Source organism: Dermacentor variabilis, chromosome 6 (genome assembly GCF_050947875.1).
Source record: "Dermacentor variabilis isolate Ectoservices chromosome 6, ASM5094787v1, whole genome shotgun sequence".
In the NCBI taxonomy this organism is placed as follows: domain Eukaryota; kingdom Metazoa; phylum Arthropoda; class Arachnida; order Ixodida; family Ixodidae; genus Dermacentor; species Dermacentor variabilis.
The window spans coordinates 134,897,543-134,921,998 of NC_134573.1; the positions used below are offsets into that span (position 1 = coordinate 134,897,543).

General features: G+C 46.8%; 1 protein-coding gene across 1 annotated transcript in view; it reads right to left on the minus strand.

Moving 5' to 3' along the window:
• The window catches only part of LOC142585266 (protein eva-1-like), a 304,753-nt gene extending 290,038 nt beyond the window's left edge, over window positions 1-14,715 (minus strand). The window contains exon 1 of the mRNA XM_075695887.1: window positions 14,197-14,715. Coding sequence (XP_075552002.1) covers window positions 14,197-14,380 — 184 coding nt within the window. The 5' untranslated portion in view covers window positions 14,381-14,715. The remainder of the gene's footprint in view (window positions 1-14,196) is intronic.
• Window positions 14,716-24,456: the final 9,741 nt, after the last annotated feature.

Genomic DNA, 24,456 nt, shown 5'->3' on the forward strand with positions numbered 1-24,456 from the left:
TGAGGCACGCCGTAGTGGGGGACTCTGGAATATTTTGGACCACGTGGGGTTCTTTAACGTGCACCTAAATCTGAGTACACGGGTGTTTTCGCACTTCGCCCCCATCGAAAAGCGGCCGCCGTGGCCGAGATTTGATCCCGCGATCTCGTGCTTACCAGTCCAACACCATAGCCACTAGGCACCCACGGCGGGTCTGATCATCGGCTCAGAAGGCAATGAAGGCACTTTAGCGCTTTCTGAGAACTCCTGGCTTGTGCGAGCGCCTTTGGCTCCATAGTGACGTCCGTGTACGCCTGCCCCCTCCCCTCCTCTTCTCAGTTTCCCTAACGTACGGCAGCCAACCAGACTCTCGACTGGTTAGCATCCCTGCCTTCTCTTTTATATGTCTCTATCTGTTGTGAGCTCATGAGACTGCGCGTAACTCCTGGACTTAAACATGCACAGTACAAGGGTTTATTGTGAGTAACAGCGACAAAAGGAAAGTCAGTCTGAACTGAAACTGGCTGCCTTATATATGGGCAGTAATCACGATAAAGGTGACGTCAAGACCCGCCACACACACACACACACACACACACACACACACACACACACACACACACACACACACACACACACACACACACACACACACACACACACACACACACACGCGCGCGCGCGCGCGTACTGAGTGCACAAACTGCACTGCTGGCACGCACACTGACGCGCGCGCACTAACACAGCTCTCTCTCTCTCACTTGGTTCAGTTACGTTGCGTCCTATGGTCTATCTACTCGTCTTTGGAGAAGTCACGTGGCTTACGTTCCTGACAATTTCATTTTATTGCGACACTCCAGGATGTGCCTGTCGCTAAATCGATTCTCTAAATGTATTTTCACTCCGTAATCTGATCTAAAGATATTTCCTCGCGGCAGAACATCCACTTAGGCTGCGATGTCTTGATGGGACCGCGTCTTGCGTCATACTTCATTTATTTTGTCTTTTTCTTTAAAAGCTGGTACGGAGTGGTTCGCGGCTAAACAAAACGAGGAAATGTTGTTCCCGACGAGGCTGAAAAATTCAGAAACTCTAGCAGTGCACCTCCATAGACGGCAAAGCACCATAAGCGAAAAGAAGGGACGCAAGCAGTTAATGACTTGCGCTACGCGATACAGGAGAGACCCGCCCCTAATCCACGTCAACGCTTCGCGAACTCGAGGGAGAAGGTGGCGGCAGTACGGAACAGCACATTATCAGCCCTTATCAGCACCCGGAAGAAATACCGCCACCACCGGCTCTGCTGCACGTCCAGGCCAGTGTAACGTTATCTCTGATTTATGCCGGTCTGTCGAGAAGATATCCTCGCTGACTCTGCAATGTGAGGGCGAAGAGTAAATACGAGAGGATTCCCTAAGAACGCGTAGCACCAGCGCGGGTAGCGAAGTGGATTAGCAAAGCCTGTCCCACGCAACCACCTCGCCCGTAAGAACAGAGAAAGCAATACCCAGGAAGACGCGGGTTCCACTTGGCTTTTCAGAGAAAACTAAGCCACATAGTTCCGAGAACAAAACGCAAGCGATACGTCTATAGTTTGTTCGCTTTATTTGGTAAATTGGCAGAAGTGGTTTTGATTTTGAACATTAGGTTTACAGTGCCACTGGCAATATAGACAACGTTGGCTGACGGAAATTGTGTGTGTGTGTGTGTGTGTGTGTGTGTGTGTGTGTGTGTGTGTGTGTGTGTGTGTGCGCGTGTGTGTGTGTGTGCGTGTGTGTGTGTGTGTGTGTGTGTGCGTGTGTGTTTGTGTGTGTGTGTGTGTGTGTGTGTGTGTGTGTGTGTGTGTGTGTGTGCGTGTGCGTGTGCGTGTGTGTGTGTGTGTGTGTGTGTGTGTGTGTGTGTGTGTGTGTGTGTGTGTTCTTTCTTTCCTGGTCACTGCTTATGAAAACGTTACGTTCTGACAGCGTGAGAATACCAGACAAAACGAGATAAATAATAACGTTGAAGTTTCTTCGTGTTTCTTGGGAACATGACTCAAGAAGGTCGTTCACCGTAAATATTCATTCCGTTCGGCGCCAGTGTTACCCATTGCGAACACTTCTCCCACTCAAAATGCGAGGAAATTGGGCTTTGAACATATCGGTTACTCCTTATAAGCACGTGAACAGTGCTGCCTGTTATATGGTATCTGTAGCAACGAGTGAAGTGACACAAGGTTCTAACCCCCATGTTTCTGAGAGTCAACGACACCTGTACCTGCTTAGACAACCGGCGGCCTGCTTATATACGTTTTCGTTGAATGCAGGAAAATGCCATAGAGTTTCTGACAAAAATATATAGGAGGAAATTGCCGCTGCAATCCTTTAGCCGTCAAGGGAACGATGGTTAGTAGATGGGCTTGTCTAACCTTCGCGCTTGTGGATTCGAACGTTCTTGTGATGCTATTTATTATATACTTTATATTCCTAAATTTTCAGGCACTCATAGTCATCAACAAAACGCAATAAGGCAGTTAGTCTCTGCGGGCACGCGTGAAGATTTCAAATGGTCGCATCTATAACGCAATAGTTCGTTTACAAAAAAAAAAAAAAATTAAGCGCCACAGGGCCGTTAGAAGCCAGAAGAGCGAAGGTTAAGCGAATTCATGCACTTCCCCTCGTTACCGTGCTAGCTGAACCACCGTTTATTCGTGCAGCTCCTGTAGACACTATCACCTTAGTTCCCTGTAGTAATTCTGTATAGGAACAACTCGTGCCGGAGATACGAGAAATGTACCATCATATAATCGCGAAAGGACACGACGTCGTGTTTCAGTGGCTGCCGGCCCATTGCGGTATCTCAGGCAGCGACCTCGCTCGCAAAGCTGCACGCATAGTCCAGGCAGGGTGAATGTACAGTCGTCAATGTGCAGTATGAATCAGATGTTTACGGGCGCAGGTTTCCAGAAAAAGCGGAACTCTCACTCGCTCCGAGACAGCTGTCGGTGAAATAGCTCGACATGCTATGGTGGTCGAACATAGTACGATGAACGGCTGCAATTATGACCGTTCTTTTTTATTTTTTAACCGTGCGGTTCAACGTTCCGAAGCTACACGGCGCGCTATAAGGACAGCTGCAGTGAGGAATGCACGGCTCCGCAACGTGCGTCAAAAAAATACGCTACACAAGCGGTGTTACATGGCGCCTCCCCTCGTTCCCCCCCGTCCCCCTTCCCGAAATCGGGCGGCACCCGTGGGAATCCAACTCGCGACCTCGTATACTCAGCGGCGCGACGCCCTTCGCACAGAGACGCTGCAATGAACGCAACTCCGAATTCCAGGTTACAGATAAATTCAACGAACGCGCTCGCCCGTGCACCGTTAGCCTTCTGACGCAAATATATACTACACTTCCACGCGCCAGACTAACTCCACCCGGGCGCCGTTGCGGAGAGATGTGTAGCGGCCGTTTCCAATCGCGTATACAACGCGATCCAAATCCGTTGCCGAAGCCAGCCGCAAGAAAAATTCAAAAAAAGAAAAGGTGCTCCAGCAGCAAATCGGCGCAATAACACGTGCCGTGAAGCGAGCGAGCAAAAGCGAAGACCTCCGACAAAGAAAACTGCCGATGCCGAGTCAAACGGTACGCAAACGAAGCTCGCTAAGTACCGCTCGTGTCTTGGTGCTCTCCAGCGCAGACGCCGGGTCGCATTAACGGCCCCCTTTGCGCGACCATTAGGGACGTCGTTAGTACCTGCAGAAACACGCGTTCGTGACAGCGGCACAATCGACGGCGGAACACAGCAGCCGTTTGGAGAAATTAAGAAAGAAACAACAAATAAAAGTGAAGAACGATGTAATTCATAAGGAAGACAAGGAGGATTTTAAAAAAATAACAAGAATCAAAATTAAGGCAGGTGAGTACAGCTGTCTGCATACGTACGCGAGTTTGGGTACCTGGCACAAAGGGGGAGCAAATTAATGGTCGCTGTCTTACAGGAAAAGCGCAAAGCTACATTGCTCGGCGTGATTCCGCATTCGGCGGCACGGCACTATGCGGCACAGGCATATTACAGAGGCGGTTTCAACTCTTTCTCCCTCTCTGCACAACAGGATAGGGAAACGATTGCGGTTGTGCGTGCGTCCATCTGCACGACGGTGGGTGAGTGCGTGATGGCGTGAGTTAGATTAACGAGAGATTCCCGCCTCTTTCCTTAATACGATTTCCCCCGTGCTCGTTCTTATTTCTGCGTTTCATTAACTTTACCTTTCTTTCTTCTTCTCCTCTTTTTTTTTTTTTTCTGCAGGGAAGTGATGGGAGACTCTATTCCACGAGTACGCACTTTAATGTGCCCGCTTTCTTCATACGGCTGTGTTAGCATTCGCGGGCGTCTTGACGGTGTACCGTCGCTAGGAACAATTTAGTCGCTGAGGAGACACGCAAGACATGACGGTTTCTATTTTCCGTAATTCTGCGAGAAAAACTGCTCCATCGAAAAGTTCGAGGGAAATACTTTGCGCGTAACGTGTTTCGCATCGTTCATTCCGTCCCATCTGTGAAGCGAGCGGTTGGTAATGCTTTACCATGAGTTTCAACGCAGAAAATGAACGTACGCGGTTTATTTTCTGGCACTGCTGGCCACCTATCCTGTGTTCGCATAGCGCCTGTTGCTCGGCTGCCGGTAGCGTAGATGATGATTATTGAAACTACGTATATCGTGCATAAATTTTCCATTACTGCTTTCGCCCAGTGCCTTTACACACACACACACACACACACACACACACACAAACACACAAACACACACTACATTATTGCCACGAAATGATCAGAACTCTTATTATTCGCGCTTGCACATGCACGCGCATTAATTTGGTTTCGTTATTCGTGTCCAGTTCGGCTTAGAAATGAAGACCGTATGGAATACGTAAATCAGCCTGTCTTTGATGCTTATTGTTATCGATAAACGATAACCGTCAACAAACAGTTCACCTATGTTATCAGGTCGAACACGGCCGGAGCTTACTTATTGTTACTTTTTCATGATTTTCCTTTCTCGCGATCTTCATTTCTTGAAACCACCTGAGCCGTAATTCCAGAATTTTTTACATTCCTGGGAATTTCTTTTAATGAGCTGACTGGGCACGCTTTTGCAGTTTAATTGCAATTGACGGCCATGGGACGAATTGTTTTCTTTTAGTTTTTTTTTTTTTTTGTTCAGCACACTCGCAATCAACTTCCATCGTTAAGCCTGACGTGCGGACCATGTCGCCGATCACAGGCTTTGCCTCAATCTGTCATCTTTCCATTCGCGCGAACGAGCAGCCGCAAGAACAAGAGGAATAAAATGGGAAGACAGAGGAGGAAGCGACGCCCAATCAGAAACGACAGTGACGAACTCCGTTGCCGTTACGCACACATACAAAAGCAGTGACGTCTGTAAGATGAGCGAAAACAGTGACAGCGCCCTCGGAGGAGCCATCGGCCGTGGTTGACGCTGACCAGTGGCCGAACGTGCTCGTCGACAACGATGAGATGACAGAATGGAACGACGTTATTGTAGCTCTTTTCGTGTATCGTGAAATCCTGCACAGTTATGGTTAAGCGCCCGTCGGCTCAGCACTCACGACACAAAAGTAATAGAATAGGTTGACGCAGCCAAGGCTTACAATCTCGATATAGCAAACACCCTGGACGCAAGCAGCGCTGTTTCATAACAGAAACACAAGTGAGATGACCGAAAAAGGCCATGTGCCGCAGTTGACAATGTCCAGTGCCAGAACGTGCTCGTCTACGACGGTGAGGCGACAGATTGCACTGTGGAATGCTGGCATTGTAGTTGTCTGAAAAATTCTGCTTTCATGACGAAATAATTCCCTACATTGTAAAATAATTTACGCCATAGAAGCGAAAAAAAAAAACGGTTTGTGAATTGGTCCATAACTCACACTCTTGCACACAAAAAGAGTGTAAGGGTGTGAGTTGTAGACCGGTTTGCACCCTTATTCAATTGTAAGGGTGCGAATAATTTACCAGTGTAACTAGCCACACAACCAAGAGGCAATGGAATAGGTTTCCGCATACATATATAGCAAAGACTGAGAGAGAGAGAGAGAGAGCAAATGATAAAGGAAAGGTACGGAGGTTAACCAGGACTGAGCCCGGTTGGCTACCCTACACAGGGGAAAGGGAAAAGGGGACGGAAAGATTAAAAGAAGAAGAGAAAGTCTACTGGGTATATCGTGCGGTCACTCAGTCCGGATCACAGAAGCTGACTCAATCCAGTGGCTTTCAAATATCGCAGCAGAGCTTTTGTGGCCTTTTGTAGCTGCGATATACGAGGCCATGGTTCCAAGATCTTCTTCAAGGTGAACGGTGTTCTATCTAGCTGATTAAGAGTTGTGCAGATGGGCAGTAGCACAGTAGATGTTCTATAGTTTCCTCGACACCGCAGACACTACAGTCGGCGCTATCAGTCATTCCAATCAAAAACGTATATGCATTGGTGAATGCGACGCCCAAGCGTAAGCGGCACAGCATTGTTTCCTCATTTCGCAGAAGCCCTGGTAACATCCGCAGTTGCATAGAGGGGTCGAGGGAATGCAATGGTCCTTGGGTGAATTCAGGTGTGTGCCACTTCTCTAATGTCATACGGTGTGCTACCTTGCTTAGGTGTTGGGCTGCGTCGGTCCGCGATAAAGGTACAGAAACAAGGGTTGCTCCTTCGTGTGCTTTCTTAGCAGCTTCGTCAGCGAGGCCAGGGATAAGAAAGAAGAGCGACCTGCCTACCTTGGCCCTGAAGCAAGCAGCTTTAAATTGTTTGAACACTTTCTACTTTAACCGAGTCCACATATATACGGATGGCTTTTCCACTCAGAGCAGCTCCACCGGCGCAGTGGTTATAGCATCACGATCAATTAGCATCCGATACAAGATTTCTCACTTAACAACATCGACCGGATCGAAGCTTGTTGCCCTCCGATGTGCTTTGATTAGATTAACAACCAACCCGGTAATCGGTGGGCAATATTCTGCGATTCGAAGGCGGCCTTACAATGTCTTCTGTCATCTCTTCGTCGCGGGTCGTGTGAACAAATAGTGTCGGAGATACGAGAAATGCACCATCGTATGATAGCGAAAGGACACGACGTCGTGTTTCAGTGGCTGCCTGGCCATTGCGGTGTGTCCGGCAGATAGCCCGTAATAGTAAACACCTAAGCGTAGGGCACCACTGTGGAATGACAAACGTACCCTTCAGAGTGAACACGGGGTTGATACTTGATACCTCCGACAGCTAAGGCCCTGGTGAGCACCCCTTTTGTGCCGTTAGTAGAGAAACTGTGTGTTTGTGAATAAAACTTGAAAAAGTACGAACAAGACGGAGAAAATAATCGAAAACGCACACACAACAAGACGAGCGCTGTATACTGCCAACTGGAAAATTTATTGAAAGATCACCCAGCTTTTATAACACGTCAAAAAAAAAAAAAGCGAACAATAACCAAAAGGTTAAAAAGCATGCGTACTGCCTACAAATAGATGTGCTTATCTAAAGAAATATCTGATGTCTTGTTAGGCTGAGCGACACTGTGCTAATGCATTTATATCCTGCTTTGGTAATGTAGTAAGCTTCTGCAATTTCTCTTTCCTTCTTGCTCTTTGCATGTTTCAGAAACCTGGTGTCATGGAACATTGGGGTGCATGAGCATTTGTTGCAATGCGCAGCTAAATGGCTACCGTACATGTTTTTTCCATTGTTTTTATGCTGCCTAGCTCCGTCAATAAAACACTGCCCAGTTTGCCCGAAGTACACTTTCGCGCAATCTAAAGCTATCTCGTAAAAGGCGTCAGAGCTAGACTTCGTGAATTCATTCTCGTGATTCGTGGTGCATTCCTGGCGTTTCCAGTTTTTCACAGCATTGCATAATTTCGAAAGTTTACAGGGAGCGGAAAATACTAAGTTGATTTGGTACCTACTGGCCACTCTCTTTAGATTATGGCATACCTTGCGAACATATGGTATTACATGAAAAGGTCTCTTTTCATTTTCCTGCTTTTCAATTTTTCTTCCTGAGCCCCCCCCCCTTTTTTTTTTTTTTTTGCAGGAGCGTTTTACACACGGCTGCACGGCTGTGATGACGGAATATTGATGCCCGGTTATTTTTAGGCGTTCTGTCTGCTGTAGAAGGCACAATTCAAGTTTTACTTAAGATGAACAAACTTGCCCAAAACCCAAATCAAGTTGTCGCTACTACAGCGTGTTAGTACACGCAAGCGCAGTGGTTAAGTTGTTAATGTTTCCATTTGTATATTTATTTTTCTTTACCAGGTCTTTCGTTTACCAGGCGGAATCTTAGTCAAGGCGTACTTTATTATTGCGACCGCGCAAGTAAAAAACCTCACGACATAGGGAAAATTTCACTTTGAAGAAGATTTGTAGTTTATTGCAGCCTATGATCCTGCCGTATATTGTATTTCCTTTGTTTTTTTCTCGACAAAAGAAGGGCATCTACAAACTGCCAGAGTCTAGCTGTCCTGGACGACCGAGTGGGGCGACGTGCCTTCAAGTTCACAGTGTGGAACGGTTTGTCGCAGCTTCGTCATCAGCATACCATTTCCGTATTCATGGTTTCTAACGAACTGAGATATGCCGTCGCATCGCCTGCCTTGCGTTTTATTTGCGTATACTAAAGGAGCGACCCATACCTGATTACCCTGACGGGGGCACCGCTTTCCAGGCCATTCGCGGAAGAACCACCAATGGTGTGGCAGTGAACAGTTGTGAGGTCTGTTCGATTCTCCTGCACGTTTTTCTTTTCTTCTTTTTTTTTTTTTTGCACCGAGCTCAATGCGCAGTTACAAGCGCGTGTTGGCGCCAGGTCGGAAGTGCAACCGCAGCGTGACACTAGGGCTCTCCGGAAGCGAATGTGCCGATCCAGTGCAGGCAATGTGCACCTTTTGTTGCTGGTGTCCAGCGTTTGCCGAGGCTGTGCCAGTAATCCACGCTTTTTTGTCCCGTTCGCGGCTGCCACGCCGTGAAGAGAAATGACATTCGCTCTATGCCAGCACTCCGACAGCAAAAAGGAGGAGTGTAACGGTGTGTAGTTGCAAGGCTGGTGAGACTTAAAGTAAAAGTAGAAAATCGTATATCTATACTTTAAATTTCACTTCAAGCGCCTTTCTCGCCTTTTTCGGAACACGCTCGAGGGGCAGGTGGACATGGGTGCCCGTCGCTACCGATTAACGGCGCAATTTAAACGACATATTTTTCTTGTAGCGTCGTATGTTGACATGGCGCCGGAGAAATCGTCTGCCGCTATATTGCCTTAAGACATCCGCACTGACAATCACAACGGCACAGAAAGTTCAGGAAATGGGCCTGCACTTTTCCTGCAATTTTTGAAACGAACAGAGCCATGCAGAGGCGCCACGCTTACAGAGCTGAAGCGAACGGTAAAGTGCAGCGCTGCCTGAACTAGTTCACGAAGTGCAGGTGAATCGAACGCACCTGTGGCGCAAGAAAGCTTAGTGGTACGTAGCAGGACCTATAGCGATCAAAATATACATATTCCACGCGGCATTATTTCAATGCGTCGTTGCCCGCGACAATGTGAATGAAAGCGCATTCTTGACGGTTGTTTTCTTCCAAATGCATGAATGCAGGTAACGTTCGAGTTATTCTTTCACAGCATGAAAATGTTCCGTCGATTATGTTGACGCTGAAATTACCGGCGCAGCGAGAGAGGCTGGTGATGGGTAACAACACATTCTGCTATTGGGGACGAAAGTGCCCAGGCCGCGGGAGCGTGGATCAAACTGCATCGCTGCACTATCTGGCGGGATCAGCCGCGCCATCATCTGCGTTAGAGACCGCCGGAAAGCGCATGCGCAGTATGCAAACTTACCGGCGGTCGTCTCGCACGCAGATTGTAGCTCGACTGATCCCTGCAGATAGTGCAACGATGCAATTTGATCGACGCTCGCGAGGTCGGGACACTTTTGTCCCCCATAGTACATGGTCACCCACTCTGTTAGCGAAAATACCGCACCGAATTTCGGAATTCAACCAAATACAATTTTGCAATTCTAGTTCAAGGCGCGGGCATGGGGATGTCTTATGTGACGCTTAAACAGTACACATTTTTTCTTGAGACCCGTTAAATACGTCAATTCCTGTCTTATGGAGTGAGCGGCCCTGACAGGTGACAGCAACACTTGTTGGTAAAAGAAAATAAATATAAAAATGCTTTATTTTATTTGAGTTTTCAAATAGGTTCTTTGCATTGAAATAATTCTGATTGTCGCGGGATATCTCCGAAGAATCCGCCGTGCTATAATTTTGGGCGCTTGTCTTTTTTCTCTTTCGCTCGTTGGTGTTTCACCAGAGGTAGCTATCTATACCCCAGATATTACTTATTTCGGCCCTATTGTCGAATTCCGGCACGTTCGCGTCTCGAGCCATGCGAGTATAAGACGCAATCGTCCCGCGAGGCCAACCGGAGCCGATGAGATGGCGTGATTTGACGTCGTCCACAACAGAGCCGCCCCTGGTACATAAGTCGTGCAGAGGAATTCCGCCTGTCCATGTAGCGCACCTGAAGTTTGTCGCAGTAACATTCCGCCGCAGGCTTCCCCGTTGCGCAGTGTCATTCGCGCGTCACAGAGAGAGAGAGCGAGAGAGAGAGAGGTGGGAGACAGCGTCGACGCGAACCAAATACGGCGGAACGGCAGTTGCCCGAACGAGGAATGAGGAGGGGGGGGGAGAGGGGGGAGAACGCGTACTACGAGGGACTGGCGCTGATCGGCGCGATGATAGCCGCACGCGAGAATGATGAATCGGACGGCGACGTCCGCGCGGCGAGCGAGCAAGGCGCGTGGGAGAGCGCGGGGGGACGCTCGTCGACGCGCATCGGTGTCGGACAAGTTGCGAGGAATATAAAGGGGGAGGGGGGGGGGGTGCGATTCCGGAGGAACGCGGAGCAAAGCCGGGGCGGCGAGCGTGCGCGCCGATTCGAGAGAAACGGTCGCGAAGTGAAGGAAACGGAAGAAAACACGGCTCGTATCGAAGCGCGTATAACATATACGATGAGGGATGCGCGCTATTAGACAAGCGATGGCTTTAATTTGTCGAGGCGCGGTGTCTCCATTTGGAAGAGCGACTTTCGTTTTGTCCGTGTTGGCGTGGAGAGACGTCCGAAATGGACGGCGGGGACTTGATCTCGGGGCGGACCGAACAGTTGGCAGCGAGGAAGGAGCGGAGAATTTCGGAAGTTCGACGTCCGTCGGAGGTTGTTTCTTCGCTGCTCTCGAGTTAATGCTGCGTTTGAAAATTGATGTTTGTTGAGGCGTTTTTTTTAGAACAATTTCACGATTACTTCTTGAAGCTCCAGTTGAGAGAAGTCTTTGTTACTGAAGTTCTCCTATATGCACAGACGAATGTTCCAGACGTGCAATTCCGCATGCTTTGTCTTGATTCCGAATTTTACCGTTATTTCATTTTTAGAAAAGCGCTTACATGTCCCTGTGTTGTATAAGCGTGTGATCCGGTGTTTTATATTGAACAGCAGGAGTAGGTTAACTTTGACTTGTCTTCAAAATGTACATGTTTTCTGATATGACCCACGCTCAGCGTTTAGTAGCTGATTCTTGCTTCCACGGTGTCACAAGTACCACCTGCTGCTGGCGACACCACACACATTGTCGGCTTTACACGGTACTCATACATTGGGCACCATATATGGGTTATACTTTTCCGTCAAGAGCCTTTCTTTAGCTGTATATATTGGACCGTAATTAACTTTTTCAACACTCTACTTTCAAAGACGCTTAAGGAACGCCCTGCATTCTCGTATGCCGTCGGCGAGTACTCTCAATCTATGGTTAAATGGCTGAGTAGCACGCAGGTACAGATAATCGGGGGCAAAAGTAATAGAAACCTTACTGAACTGTGACGGTAGTTGTGGGGTTAGAGATGATTTCAGCACTCATGTTTGACCGAGGATCAGGTAAAAAGTTTCAGCACGTTGTTCATGTTCTGCTTCTATAACGACCGATTACATAGTGGTGCAGATATTTGCTGTCGAAACGTTTCCCGCCTCATCAGGCCTTTGGAAATGAGTTTTCGACAACACTATTAAATAATAAAAAGAGGAGACAGGGCAACACTTACTTTATTTGCATAACCGAACGTTGACTACTGGAAGAATAAAAAGCTCGTCAAAGACGGCTCGTCACGGGTGGATTCATTGTCTATGCACAAGACGCTTTATTTGCTGAATACAGAGTTTCGGCCGCGGCTTGAAGTTGGGACATCCGGATAAGAAGTTATGTTGCTTTATTCAAAGGGGATTATATTGCATATACGTTTGCTGGTTCACAGCTGTATACAACAGAAGCAACGGGTGATCGATATGGTGACAGGTAACGAGCAGTCGTGATGCAAACTGGCCTTCATACTTCTCAATCAAGCTTGCAGGAGAACTTGTCACCATGCTAAGCACGACAAAAAGGCGAGCAAAATATATTTTCTTTCGTACACACCCAGCGAAACAAGAGCGAACGTCCAATAATAATAATAATAATAATAATAATAATAATAATAATAATAATAATAATAATAATAATAATAATAATTTAAGAAAAATTGGAGGACGCTTAAACTTCGCCTTTAACAATGGAGCGCAATAGCGTTCATAGACCCCTTGCTGCTTTTCGTGCTTCCCGGCAACTGCAGCTTATGTAACCGTAACGTTCACCGGGATACGCTGGCTGCGAACCATATGCACGAAGGCGAGCCACGAGATTTCTGGCAGAAACGCGGCCATTTGCGTGGGTCTATCTGCTATTATTGTTTCTCCTTTTTAATATTTCAGTGTGAGAAGAACTAACATGAAGAACATGCGCTGTCGGTGTTTTTTTTTTCATTACATTTGCTTTTGGTCTGCCGTTCTAAACATTTCGAGGAATAGCTTTTCAAAGAATCAAAGACAAGGTATGAGCAACCTTGGTGGTAGATAAGTGGTTGGGTATGCATGGTTCGGAATTTGGCAAGATGTTTTTGCCGAGGCGACGTCGACGTGCTGGACGCCGACGTGGGACGCCAAATATTCTGCAAAAACGGGCCCCTTATCGCGTTAAAACGTTGTTAGCCGAGGACGCCGTCAGAAGCTTGCAAGAACGACAGCAGAGTCACGTATAAAACTAGTTTAGTGCAAGCTTATAGGCTCTATATATACATATATACTTTTGGATTTTGTACGTCGAGCTAGTTATTGCGACATAATTTATTGGAAACCGTCATACCTGCGCCCAAATGGAAATTTTCTCTCTTGACTGTTCAGCGTTGCAAACTAAACTTTGTAAAATCCGGTTCGACGGCTCTTTGTTTTCCTGCCATAAATATCCTTTCTGAATGCACGTGCCTACGATCTCAGTATACGAAACAGCTTCAAAACACACGGTTTCGAAAGTTCTCTTTGCAATGTGAAAAGGACAGTGCACCGCCGTGGCGGCGACATCGAAAAAAAAAAAAAAAGACGTTTGCGCTCTCTTGTCGCTGTCGATAAGGAACCAAGAGAAGAACGTAGTTTAAAGCTGTTTGCATCTCTGTAGCACAAACAAATTGTGAAAGGATACTAAGAACAACGACTGTGGACAGCACAACAAACTTTTTCCGCAAAACGTAGTTTCAGAAAAAAAAAAGCGCGTTGGCCAATACTTTGTTCATGGTCGGCGCAGCCGCAAAACACCATCCCAGCGATGTCGCGGGCTCTGCAAGCCACGGCCAAGCGAGCGCTTCTTCCAACACGCACCTGACGCGAATAGCATCGGGGCCGTGCTTGTGTGAAAGCCGCTGCAGACCACGCGGCGCCGGTGGCACGCCTACGACAGCTGTCTCGAGCCGCGGCGTGCGTCGATAAAAATAAGAATAATGCACGCTCACCGGGCCAAAGGCAAGCCGTACATGTACGTAGTAGACCCGTCAGCTGCGGCACGCGGAAGAGGCGGCCTTCTACGCAGAAGCAGACGACGCAGGCCGCACGCGTCGCTCCACCGTAGCAGACGACGCAGCGCGTTTTGCGACGCGCGTCGGTGTTCGCGAAACTCTAAATACACTCAAAAGAGAGCGCCCAAGAAGCGTGCTCGACTCGAGCACGGGATCCGCCCGCCACGTGTGACACAACCTGCGAGTTCCAAGGATGCAGAAGAGGGTCGGAAATAAAAGAATGACAAACTCACGCAGGTGCGACGACGACGAGACGCTCGGCACGAGCAGGCACACAACGACGACTAAGCACCGAATCCAAGAATGCTCGGCACCGGCAACGGTCTCCAGAGGAAGCGGCGACGACGACGATGACACAGTGCATCCCACGCGAGCACGACGACGTTGCCGCACTTGGGCAGCCAAAGAGGTTGCCATCGCGGCGCGCACTTTTCACAACGCGCACGTCGCCGACGAAGCGCACCACATCAACTCGCGTATCTATCCGGCAAAGCGCGCACGGGCGCGCGCGCGAGCATCCGCTGGCTTTGCGGAGGAGCCGGTGCCTCTCTCGCGAGAGAAAAAAAAAAATCACGCACCTCGCTGCCACAACAGAAGAAACTCTCTCTCTCTCTCGGAAAGAAGGGAGAGAGACGACAGGACTTTTCAAAAGCTGCGCACGACGCACTTATTCGCACAGGGGCCGACCCGACCCGTACACGGGCCACGCTGCCACTACTGACAGCGCAGTTTCGGCGCGAGAGGAAGCGAGCGCGGCCGCGCGAGGCGCTGCAGCTTGTCCCATCTCATCGTTCGTGGTGCGCGCCTCACCGTCGCCCGCGCATGCGCGTTAAAGCCGTGCCGGTAGCGGACGGGCGCCTCGTAGCGGCCCCCTCTCATCCCGTTCCCTTGGCGGGCCGCTTGCTGGCAATGCATCGGGCACGCAAGCCCAGCCCGGAGGAAGCTGCTTTTCTGCGAACTTTCTTTACAAACCCCGGGGCGCGCACAAGCCGTAGTAGGGACAACGAAAGCGGCTCCCTGAGTCACGCGAAGCACAACTCGGAGGAGCCGGAGAGGCGGGCGCTGAGCTATAAATACGGCAGCGAACGCTTAGGAGGAGGAATTGAGAGACGAGATGGGGGAAGGGGAAAAAAAAAAAGGAGAGTCCTGGGGTGACTGTCGTACGAACGACGAACCATTGAGGGTTCATTGATGATCCGGAAAATCATTCCTCCTGCGAGCCAGAAATCGGAGACCAGGAGATAATGGAAGAACGGGAAATAGAGAAGAAACGCCCCCAAGAAAACAGTAAAATAATAATAATCGGAAGCTATGTATGAAGAAAACGTAGCTTTTTTTGTTCGTGGTTGGCTTCTGCTGCACTTGTGCTACCTACTCGCTTTAGGTTTCTATTTTGAGGATCTTCATCGAAGGAAAGTAAATCTGCAATAGCTATGTTGCTCTTTCGTCTTTTTCATCACCTTCACGTTTGTTTGTTTGCGTTTGTGCTCGGTGCATTCTTGCAATACGGGAGCAGGTAACCGTATCAGTAGCTTATGACGACGTGACTCAAGGAGACAGCGAGAATCACTATAACAACTTCTTTACTGTAAATGTATGCAAACTTTTTTTATGGAGGGGGTGGGGGGTAGTAGGCTGGAAGTGGTGAGCAGGGTGCATATGCACCTCTGTTAAGGCATTCCGGTCATAGAGGATGGGAAATTCATCCTTTCACTTCGAGTCGTTTCTAGAATCTTGTGATACAGAAAAACACGCTGCGTTTAACTTGACCCTCTCAGATTGGCTGTTTCTCACTCTTTTTTTTACCACACCACGTTATTGATTCGTTCTCACATAGGCTTCTTCCGATAGCCTAAATAAATGGTTACCAAAAAAAAAAAGAACTCAAGTTGCGAACCCCCGCCCCCCCCCCCCAAAAAAAAGAGAAAGAAAAAGAAAAAAAATTGCCTGTTTTGTCACTGCGCTGCCTCGAAAACATGTATAATTGTTTCAATTGTGATAATTTCCGATACATTGTTTAGTAGACATAGAATATGTGTTTACTTTAGATCTCCGAAAATACCGAGTATTTCATTTTAGAATACGAAAACGAATAGTTATTGCGCAATATATTCGATTCCTATTCGAAACTTCGAATATTCTCTCAACCTTACAAGGATAATGTGAATGTAGGAGAATTAACAAGGCTGAACCAACGTGGAACCCGGTTGGCTAACGTGCCTCAGAAAAGGGTAGAAAGATGGCAGCAGAGATAAAAAGAAATAACAAGAAGAAAAGTTAATGACACGAACAAACAGCGTTAAGAGCTTGTAACTCAGTATCAAGCATTCGCATAGACTGCTTGACATTAAGGAACACAGCCAGAGCGCTTTCCCGCACCGCATGCACAAACTCAAGGTGGGATTGTATTCAAAAGGATAGAAAGTTGGGCGAGTTGGTACGGTAACATGATCTTGGATTGTAGCGCGAAGTGAACACGGACACAGCATCTTTCTGTGTCCGTGTTCACTTCGCGCTACAATCCAAGATTACATTCCCCTCGGTAAAACGCCCGTCGTCTAATTTCCCTAAAACAATGCGACTGGCAAGCCTAACAGGGCGTCCATGCAACAGGTGCTTCGAAATTTCTGATTGCTGACGTATGCAGAGCTCGGAAATGAGTATGCGCTCTCTATTCGCGCGAGCTCGAACACAACGGAAACTGCGCGCCACAAGGTGAACGATCGCTCATTGTCAAGACCAGCACTATAGTGCAGCCGCTCGTAAACTCACCCACCATACACCTACAAAGTTAAAGAAAAAAAGCACGTCATTTTCGCAAAGTTATGCGCCGATTCACCACCACGGGATGCCTGCCCTGACAACAGCTGCTGCAAATGCGCGCCCATACACGCTTCGCTGCGTATGTACGCAGGTGGGAATAGCTCTGACTGCTTTTTAGCCGCTCAATTTCCACCGCGGCAACGTCAGCCGTTGTCGCGTTCGACGGTGCGCGAGATGCGATTGACGGAAGACCGTCGGCGTTTGTCAGCGTACGATGAAAGGATTAGCGTTAGATGTGTTTAGCTGGACATGTACTGTCCATTCGGTGCACACCAGGGTAGGGGTGGCACTCTGTAAGTGCCCACCTAGTCGACATCATCAGTTCATCTACTGCTGAATTTCTGATTGGCTGGGCTGGGGTAGGCGTCAGAAGGAGACAGGCACCCCCAACCAATCAGTACTCCAGGAGCAGACAAAATGGACATGTCCACTAGGTTGACACTTACAGAATATCCCCCCCCCCACCCCCGCCCCGGGTGCTTAGAAGTTGAAAAAGGTGAACCTCAACAACTATAATAAGCAGAATCACAAGAACAAGAGCATCTGGAAGACAAAAGAGCACGAAAATGAAAGGAGGCCATGTGCTAACCATCATTCCCACGGTAGCTTAACAATCGCAGTGCCCTCTAGTAATGATAAAAAAACTATTATTTTTTTTTTGTCATCCACCATTCCCAAATGAAACTGCGAATTAAGCGCAAAAACAATGTTATTTGGATTGAATTGTTACATTGACCCAGAGCTAAAAATTTTCAGAGCAGATTACGCGTATAGCAGCCTTGACCATATTGAAGTAATGATCCGTTAGGTATGTGGTCAAGTATCTCAGTCATTGTGGTGCAGCTTAAGCAAATCCGAAAGGTTCGCTTCATTTATTTATATTGGTTTCAGCTGCTTTTTTGTTTAGAGAAAACTCCGAATCGGCTCTCCTTGTTCCTTTATGAATAAAAAAATCAATATACACTCAATGCGAGCCAAAAATTTGGGGGTGGCGACAAGCGAAATCAGTTTTCACTATCAGACATTTGGCTGGAAGCTTAAACGTGGCACGTCCAAATGCTTGGTGCACGTTTATTTACACATATGTAAACACCTCAGTGTGGTGTCCACCCTATTCTTTGTCCCAATCCTTGGGTATTTGCTGTGGAGCAAAATCATGCAGGTTGTATAAATAAACCAGAAAAAAAAGAATGTTCACTGCAGTGAGAGTCAGCAAAGCTGATTGGCTGGCAAAATTTCCTTGTCTGCATTATTATTGCTCCTAAAGTGTGAATATACTTTGGCCGCAAATGGCACATGCGATTACTGTGCAATTATATTGCAGCCTCTTTCTAGGACTTAGTTTTGAGCTTACCTTCCGGTACACCTGTGCCCGAACACTGTTGTAACGATAGCAAATGGTCTGAATATATTCTTATATAGTCCTTGCACCACAGTTTATTCGCGCATAAATGAAAAAAAGTCACCGCCAGGAGAGCACCTCTACTTCTGAAGAAGAAACAGTGCTCGGCGCATTACCGATTTCTCGAGCCAAGTGTGCGAGCAAACGAGTGTAAGTCTGCGAGCTGTAGGCTGAAAATGAAGCCAACTTCCAGACAGAAATTTGTGCGCGAAATGTAATGAGCACGTTGCTAGAAAGAGGATCAGTGTCACAGCACCCCGAAGGCTTCTGGAAGATTAAATTAAAAATAAATAACAGAATTTTAATGAAGACCTAGAAGCAGGAAAATAGCAGGACTTAAGGCATCTTGGCAGGTAAGTGTATAGGTAGAGGAACTGGTAGACTCAAAAGTAAGTTGCTCACAGCCTTAATAGAAAAGCAGACGTATCGCTTTTTCTTCTTTTTTTTTTCTTTCATACGGAAGAAGACCATAAGAAAAAAGGGTGTCTGTGTACGCAAATAAATGAGTGCTGCAGTTATCGCGCTAGCTACGGTTTAATTGGGCCGAGAGTTGTACAAGGATTGTCTATTCGAGTTCCAGGTTACAACGGCAAGCGTACAATTTGGATAATGACAACTTAACATCCTATGCATGCTTAGAAACAGCATTTATTTCTTCCTTGTTTATATTTTCAGACACGGAGTTTTAGCACTGGAAACTACACGGCTGCTGGCCTGAGCTGTATTTGCACATTTAACTCCAGTTTGGAAGTTTTCTCATGCTCCATGGCGGAACGCGAAAACGGTAAGCCAATAGCAGAAAAGAGACAGTAATGATAAAGTAGGCCGTCAGAAGAAGACAAGCTTTACTTTAGTGAGGTTTTCTTACTTCGCTCAAATTATGGTCATCGTTTATTCTTTGTTAGTTAATTGTGTGTCCAGGAAGACGCATATCCTTGAGATGTTGACGTATGAGAAACCTGTAAAATGGCGCTAAATACGCGATGATAAATTTTGTTGCTATGGTGTTTAATTTTTATGAGTTAACTATAACTACACAGTTCAAAGCCTATACCGTGAGACTTACAATTACGTAAGGTGTTGGCGTTTCAGAACAGTCCGAAAGCGAGTTAAAAGTGCGACGAGCAAACGCTTCCGTAAAGAAGGCTTTGCCAGCACACGCTTACTTTCTGGAGTGTAGCTAGCTCTTGCGCTGCCGTATAGAATAAGTTAAAGCTTTCATTTAGTTTCATTCACCGTTGTGCCGAAACTTCTTAGCGCTAAGCGCAGTACAGAATACTGATGTGGAACTCTATATGACCATGAGTGTAGAAAAAAAATCAGGCTTCCTAATTACCCCATACAATGGGGCACCTTTGCATGCACTTGTTTTCTTTATTTTTGCACTTTGTCTGATTCACCGTGCAGATTCTGATCTAACATGTGAATCATTCGAAAAGTTGCAGTTTATCTAACATTTCCAGCTTCGTCCAGGTAAACAATTCAACTATGATAGCTCAAACAATACAAAAAGGCCTCAAGAAAAAGAGTTGCCACTTGTAATGCTTACACACTTCATTGCCTAATCATTACCCGTCTTTTTAATATTTAATGTGGTGCCGTATATACCGCTAATCTTGGGAGCAGATATGTGCATAAATGAACAATGAAAATGTATGCACAGTAATTAAAGCCCGCGGCTGAAGAATTTCGAAATGGGAACTGGTTCAAGACGTTGTTATGGTTGAGACGGCTTGGGAAACATTAGCCGTCTCCAATTGCAAATTGACAATGGAATTTAGCAAAACTGCTAGTTTCTCTTTTTGAAGATGCTCAGATAGTGTAGTGGTTTAACCGAGGGCCGACGATACGTTGAAAAAGCGCGCGCAGGTTAATCTATAGGAGGTATTCAAACAGGGCTTTAAATAATTCGCTGTCCTCGGGCCAGTAAATGAAGCGGTGCTTGTCAGGTTGGTCAGCTCGTATAGCAATACTGTTACAACAAAATTACTCGCAATGAATCCCGTTGCCCATTGAACACCGGAGAGTTTGTGAATTATCAATGTGAATCCCACTGGTAATTTCAAAATCAGCATTAGCTGTAAGGTTTCCGACCTAATCCATAAAGAAGCTCACTGGACTCCATATAGACAAAATACGCGCAAAGGTAAATGTCGAATAAACAGAACAACAGTATCAACTTTGGTTGGCCACCCGTACAATGGCCATAGTATACTCGGGTTAAATGAAACTTTGACCGAAACTGCCATCTTTACTTGACCGGCGTAGTTAACAGAAAAGTGTGAAAACATGTCGAATGGGGATGCTATATCGAAATCATCAGGCAATTGTGGAAAGTCAACGCAAATTGAAGATGTCGAAGTTCCAACCGTGTTCCGATCATGAGGACTTCGCTGGGCAAGTGAAAATCCCCGAGGAAGGAGAGAGAAATAGGGAGTGCATGTTTAACCTAGCACTCACACTGCGAGCACTGCTTTGTTGACACCCCCGTGATTCCTACCGCCAGGAATAAGAGGCCTATACCCTTGTTATACTTTCTCTGAGGCGGCAGTTGATACTGTTGCCGATGAAGTTCGTGCCGAAGAGCACGATTCTAGTGAGGAAGACATTGATATCGCTGTTGCAGTGCGCGTTACTTTTTTTGGGACCAGACGGTAAAAGATGCAGTTGAGAGTCTGCCGCGCTATTTCGAACGCGAGGACTTTGCCGAAACTTTGAGAATCCTTTCGGCCCATGAACACAACGTTACATAAAAGAAGCTACAATGTTAAAAAGAGAACACAGTAAACTCTTATTATTTAACAAATATAATAACTAATAAATCACGCGGACGCTTCTTCAATAAAGCAATTGTAAGTGAGTTTTGTGTTCTTCGCTTAAACTTCGTTAAAAACTTAGTTAAACTTAGTTAAACTTCGGATCAACGGAATTATAACAAATTTTTCTGTTCCTTCGAATTGCGTTTAAGCGGACTCGATGGTAGCTCTTAGGTACGATAGTGTCGTATGTTCGAGAGTAACTTTCGTGTGTATTTATGCCACATTTCATGTTCTAATGTTGCACACATCTTACTTTGCAGGTGGAATTATGAGGTAAGAGAGATGTATCCGCAAGTGAGCAGCACTTCACTGGCTACGCATGATTATACATCTGTTTCGGAAAGGTACGACCACCAAATAATTTCACGAGGGCAGGGAAAACACTTTGCGCGACACTGCTCCTTCGTATGCGACAGTGCGTGAACGAATTTATACGCGGGCATCAGTCTTCCAGTGACGAACCGCGTCTGGGACGCGTCTGTGGAGTGCTTTCACATACGAGAGCGTCACAAACGCGCATGACATGATCACGTGTCGCCGAGAGACGCAGAAAAAAATTGCAAGATGTCTGCGCACTCTCGAAGGAACGTGCATGTTATGCTTAACGAGCGCCTGGACATGCGCAAGATGGCCTGCGCACTTGGTTGCCTGCGTCGACATTCACCATGAGATGGGGCGCTATAACGTAAAGCTATTCCAAGTTTTTCTATTCGAATTCTGCAATCAGCTCTCCGCGATTGGTCAAAAAAAAATTTTTTTTTGCCCCCACTCCCCCCTCCGCCTGTCTGTCACGCGAGTTCACAAAAACCACGATAGTTCCCCATCTGATAAGACGCGTACGTGTACACTTGTTATGCATGATCAAACTGAACAAAAGAAAAATAGTTATTTCTGATTCGACGCCTTTTCTCCATTAGCCCTCTGCTATTGGTCAAAAGTTTTCGGGCTGCAGCCACTTCACCTGCCTGTCACGCGACGACACAAAACCGCGAGAACTCACCGCGTCAAAGTGGCGTGTACGCGTTAAAGATGCATTAATGTGCCGAAACAAACTGATTTCTTTTTTTCTGAATATCCGCAGGCTGTCCCGTTACGAAAGGAATAAAAGGTGACTGCCGCCGATCGTTCAGGCACTGGCTACTCGCACCTGCCGGAGAGCTTGGGTGTATTTGCGTAGAATAAAGCGTTTTGCGTGGCCGTGCAACCTTTTTGACCACTTTCGGCACGTTTCCGACCTCGCTCTGCCTGCAGACCTCCCTATTCGTTGCAGAGGATCCGTTTTAACGTCATTCTTAAGTTTCCGTTGCATGCCGGCGCGATTTTAGACCAGCCACCGCGAGTTAAATAAGGGAAGCGGTGCAATCGCAGACGCCGACACCAGCCTTTTCATCCGGTTATCTATTTTCATTGCGCTTGCTCGGCCCCATCAAACCCCACTCCACTTGAACGTGCTCCTCGCCTCCTGGCAGCCAATTACAAACGAAAAACCGCTCAATATAGGCAATATTATTAATTTTGAAAGCAAGAAAAAGTCACCTCCTATAAACTAGGAGAGTGTTTGATCGGGCTGATCAGGCAACGCTGCGCGTCATCACCTGATCCTTGCGTCGGTGGTAACGCAAATTCGACGTCAGGAGATTGAAATAAGAACATATCGGAATAGTTCAACGTTATATAGGGCCCGTGGTTTCTGTCGTATCTTTTCATTTGTTACGGCGCATTACACATTTTCGTCGTGGGCTTTCTTACAGACAATAAATGGTTAAATAAAGAAGGATAATAACGTAAAACATTATGAGAGCAGTCCACCATAAAGAATTTGTCACGAACGTTCGTAGACTCTCAATTGAATAAATAAAAAAGTCTCTCTAGCATAGGAAAGAGTGTGCGTGTGTGTGTATGTGTGTGTGGCAGAAAGATGCTGCTGATTCGGACGGGTGCTGACACGCGTACTCATGAACACACACATACACAAACATTAAACAATCCCTCCGGCTCTGAACTCATTTACTCGCAGCGTACGCCACCTTCTCAAGAATATTACAATGCGCACAAGGTCGCCTGCGTCGACAACAGCATGCAGTCGAGTACCGATAATTCGACCCTAACGTGACCGACCAAACTCATCGAATTATCCGGCGGGTCGAATTAAGCAAGATGCAGAAAAAACGTCAGAACACACGACTGATTCATTTGGCAGTAATTGACCTGTTCTACATGCCCCACAATCAAACACGCGCCAGATTATTGTGTGTCCAAAGTAAAAACTAACGTAAAGATAACATTTCAGCTGCTAAACAAAGTAGAAATCTAGCACGCCAGATTATTAGCAAGAAAAAGGGCAATGTTCTAATAGCTTTTGCACATCGGCGGCTGGTTTCGTAAAGGCCGCTCAGCCGCAACACAATTCCATTATGCGGAAAAGCATACAAAGCCGTGAAGGTGGTCTTGGTTCCGTAGCATGCCATTTCCGGCCCAATTTTAAAGCAAGGAAAAAAAAAGATTTGCGTTAGAATTGGACAAATGCCTTAATCAGGCGTTATGAGCTCTGGTTATTGCTTGAAAATCTTGCTAGGGCAGGCTGGAAATAGGCGTTTTGGACGGTAGATGGCGTGTGTTCTGCGCATTCACTGTCCCCTAATCTCTGCCCAGACAGACGCTATAGCAATAAAGGGTTCGCTATTGGGGTTATCACAGGTTTCAAACGCGTGCGTGCTGAAACACCAAAGGTCGAATTATCTAACAAATGTCAATTTTATGATCGGAGTAACGCGAGTTAAAGCTCATATAAATGCATGGGCGGCGGCCACGACCTTCGTTCTGGATCGAATTAACCAACGAATCGAATTAACCGGAATCAAATTAACCGACGTCTGCAGTATATTACCTACTGTAGCCTCCGAACTGCGAGCGCAAATGACACACCTCTCACAGTCTAAAAGAAGACGAAGAATGGCAGAAACAACAACAGCAGAAACAATAACAACAACAGCAATAATAATAGTAGTTGTAATACAAATTGTGCAGAGCATGGATGTATAACGAAAGCTGATTGTTCAGCTCATGCGGCTTCAAGCTGCATATCGTTGCCGTAGGGCTACGTTCGATCTGCAATGGAGCATGACCTTATTTTTCCCTCGTCAGATGGCTATGATGAACCTGCAAACGAGAAGGTTGCCTAGACGACCACGGCATAAGCGATAGAAGAACGTGCGGACGCGGGCGGCAAACACTCCTTGAATCTCAGCACTGCTGTCGCAGCAAAACCCGCCATAGGCACGAGTGAATACGAAACTGGATTGCCGTTAAACAAGCGCGGACAGTGTGAACTGGGCACGGGGAAAGAAATGAAAGTCAATAAGAGAAAATCTTTTTTTCTTTTGCATGACTGCCTGGTAATTCTGAACTCAACTTTTATATTAATTTTGTTACATTATTGCGATACCCGT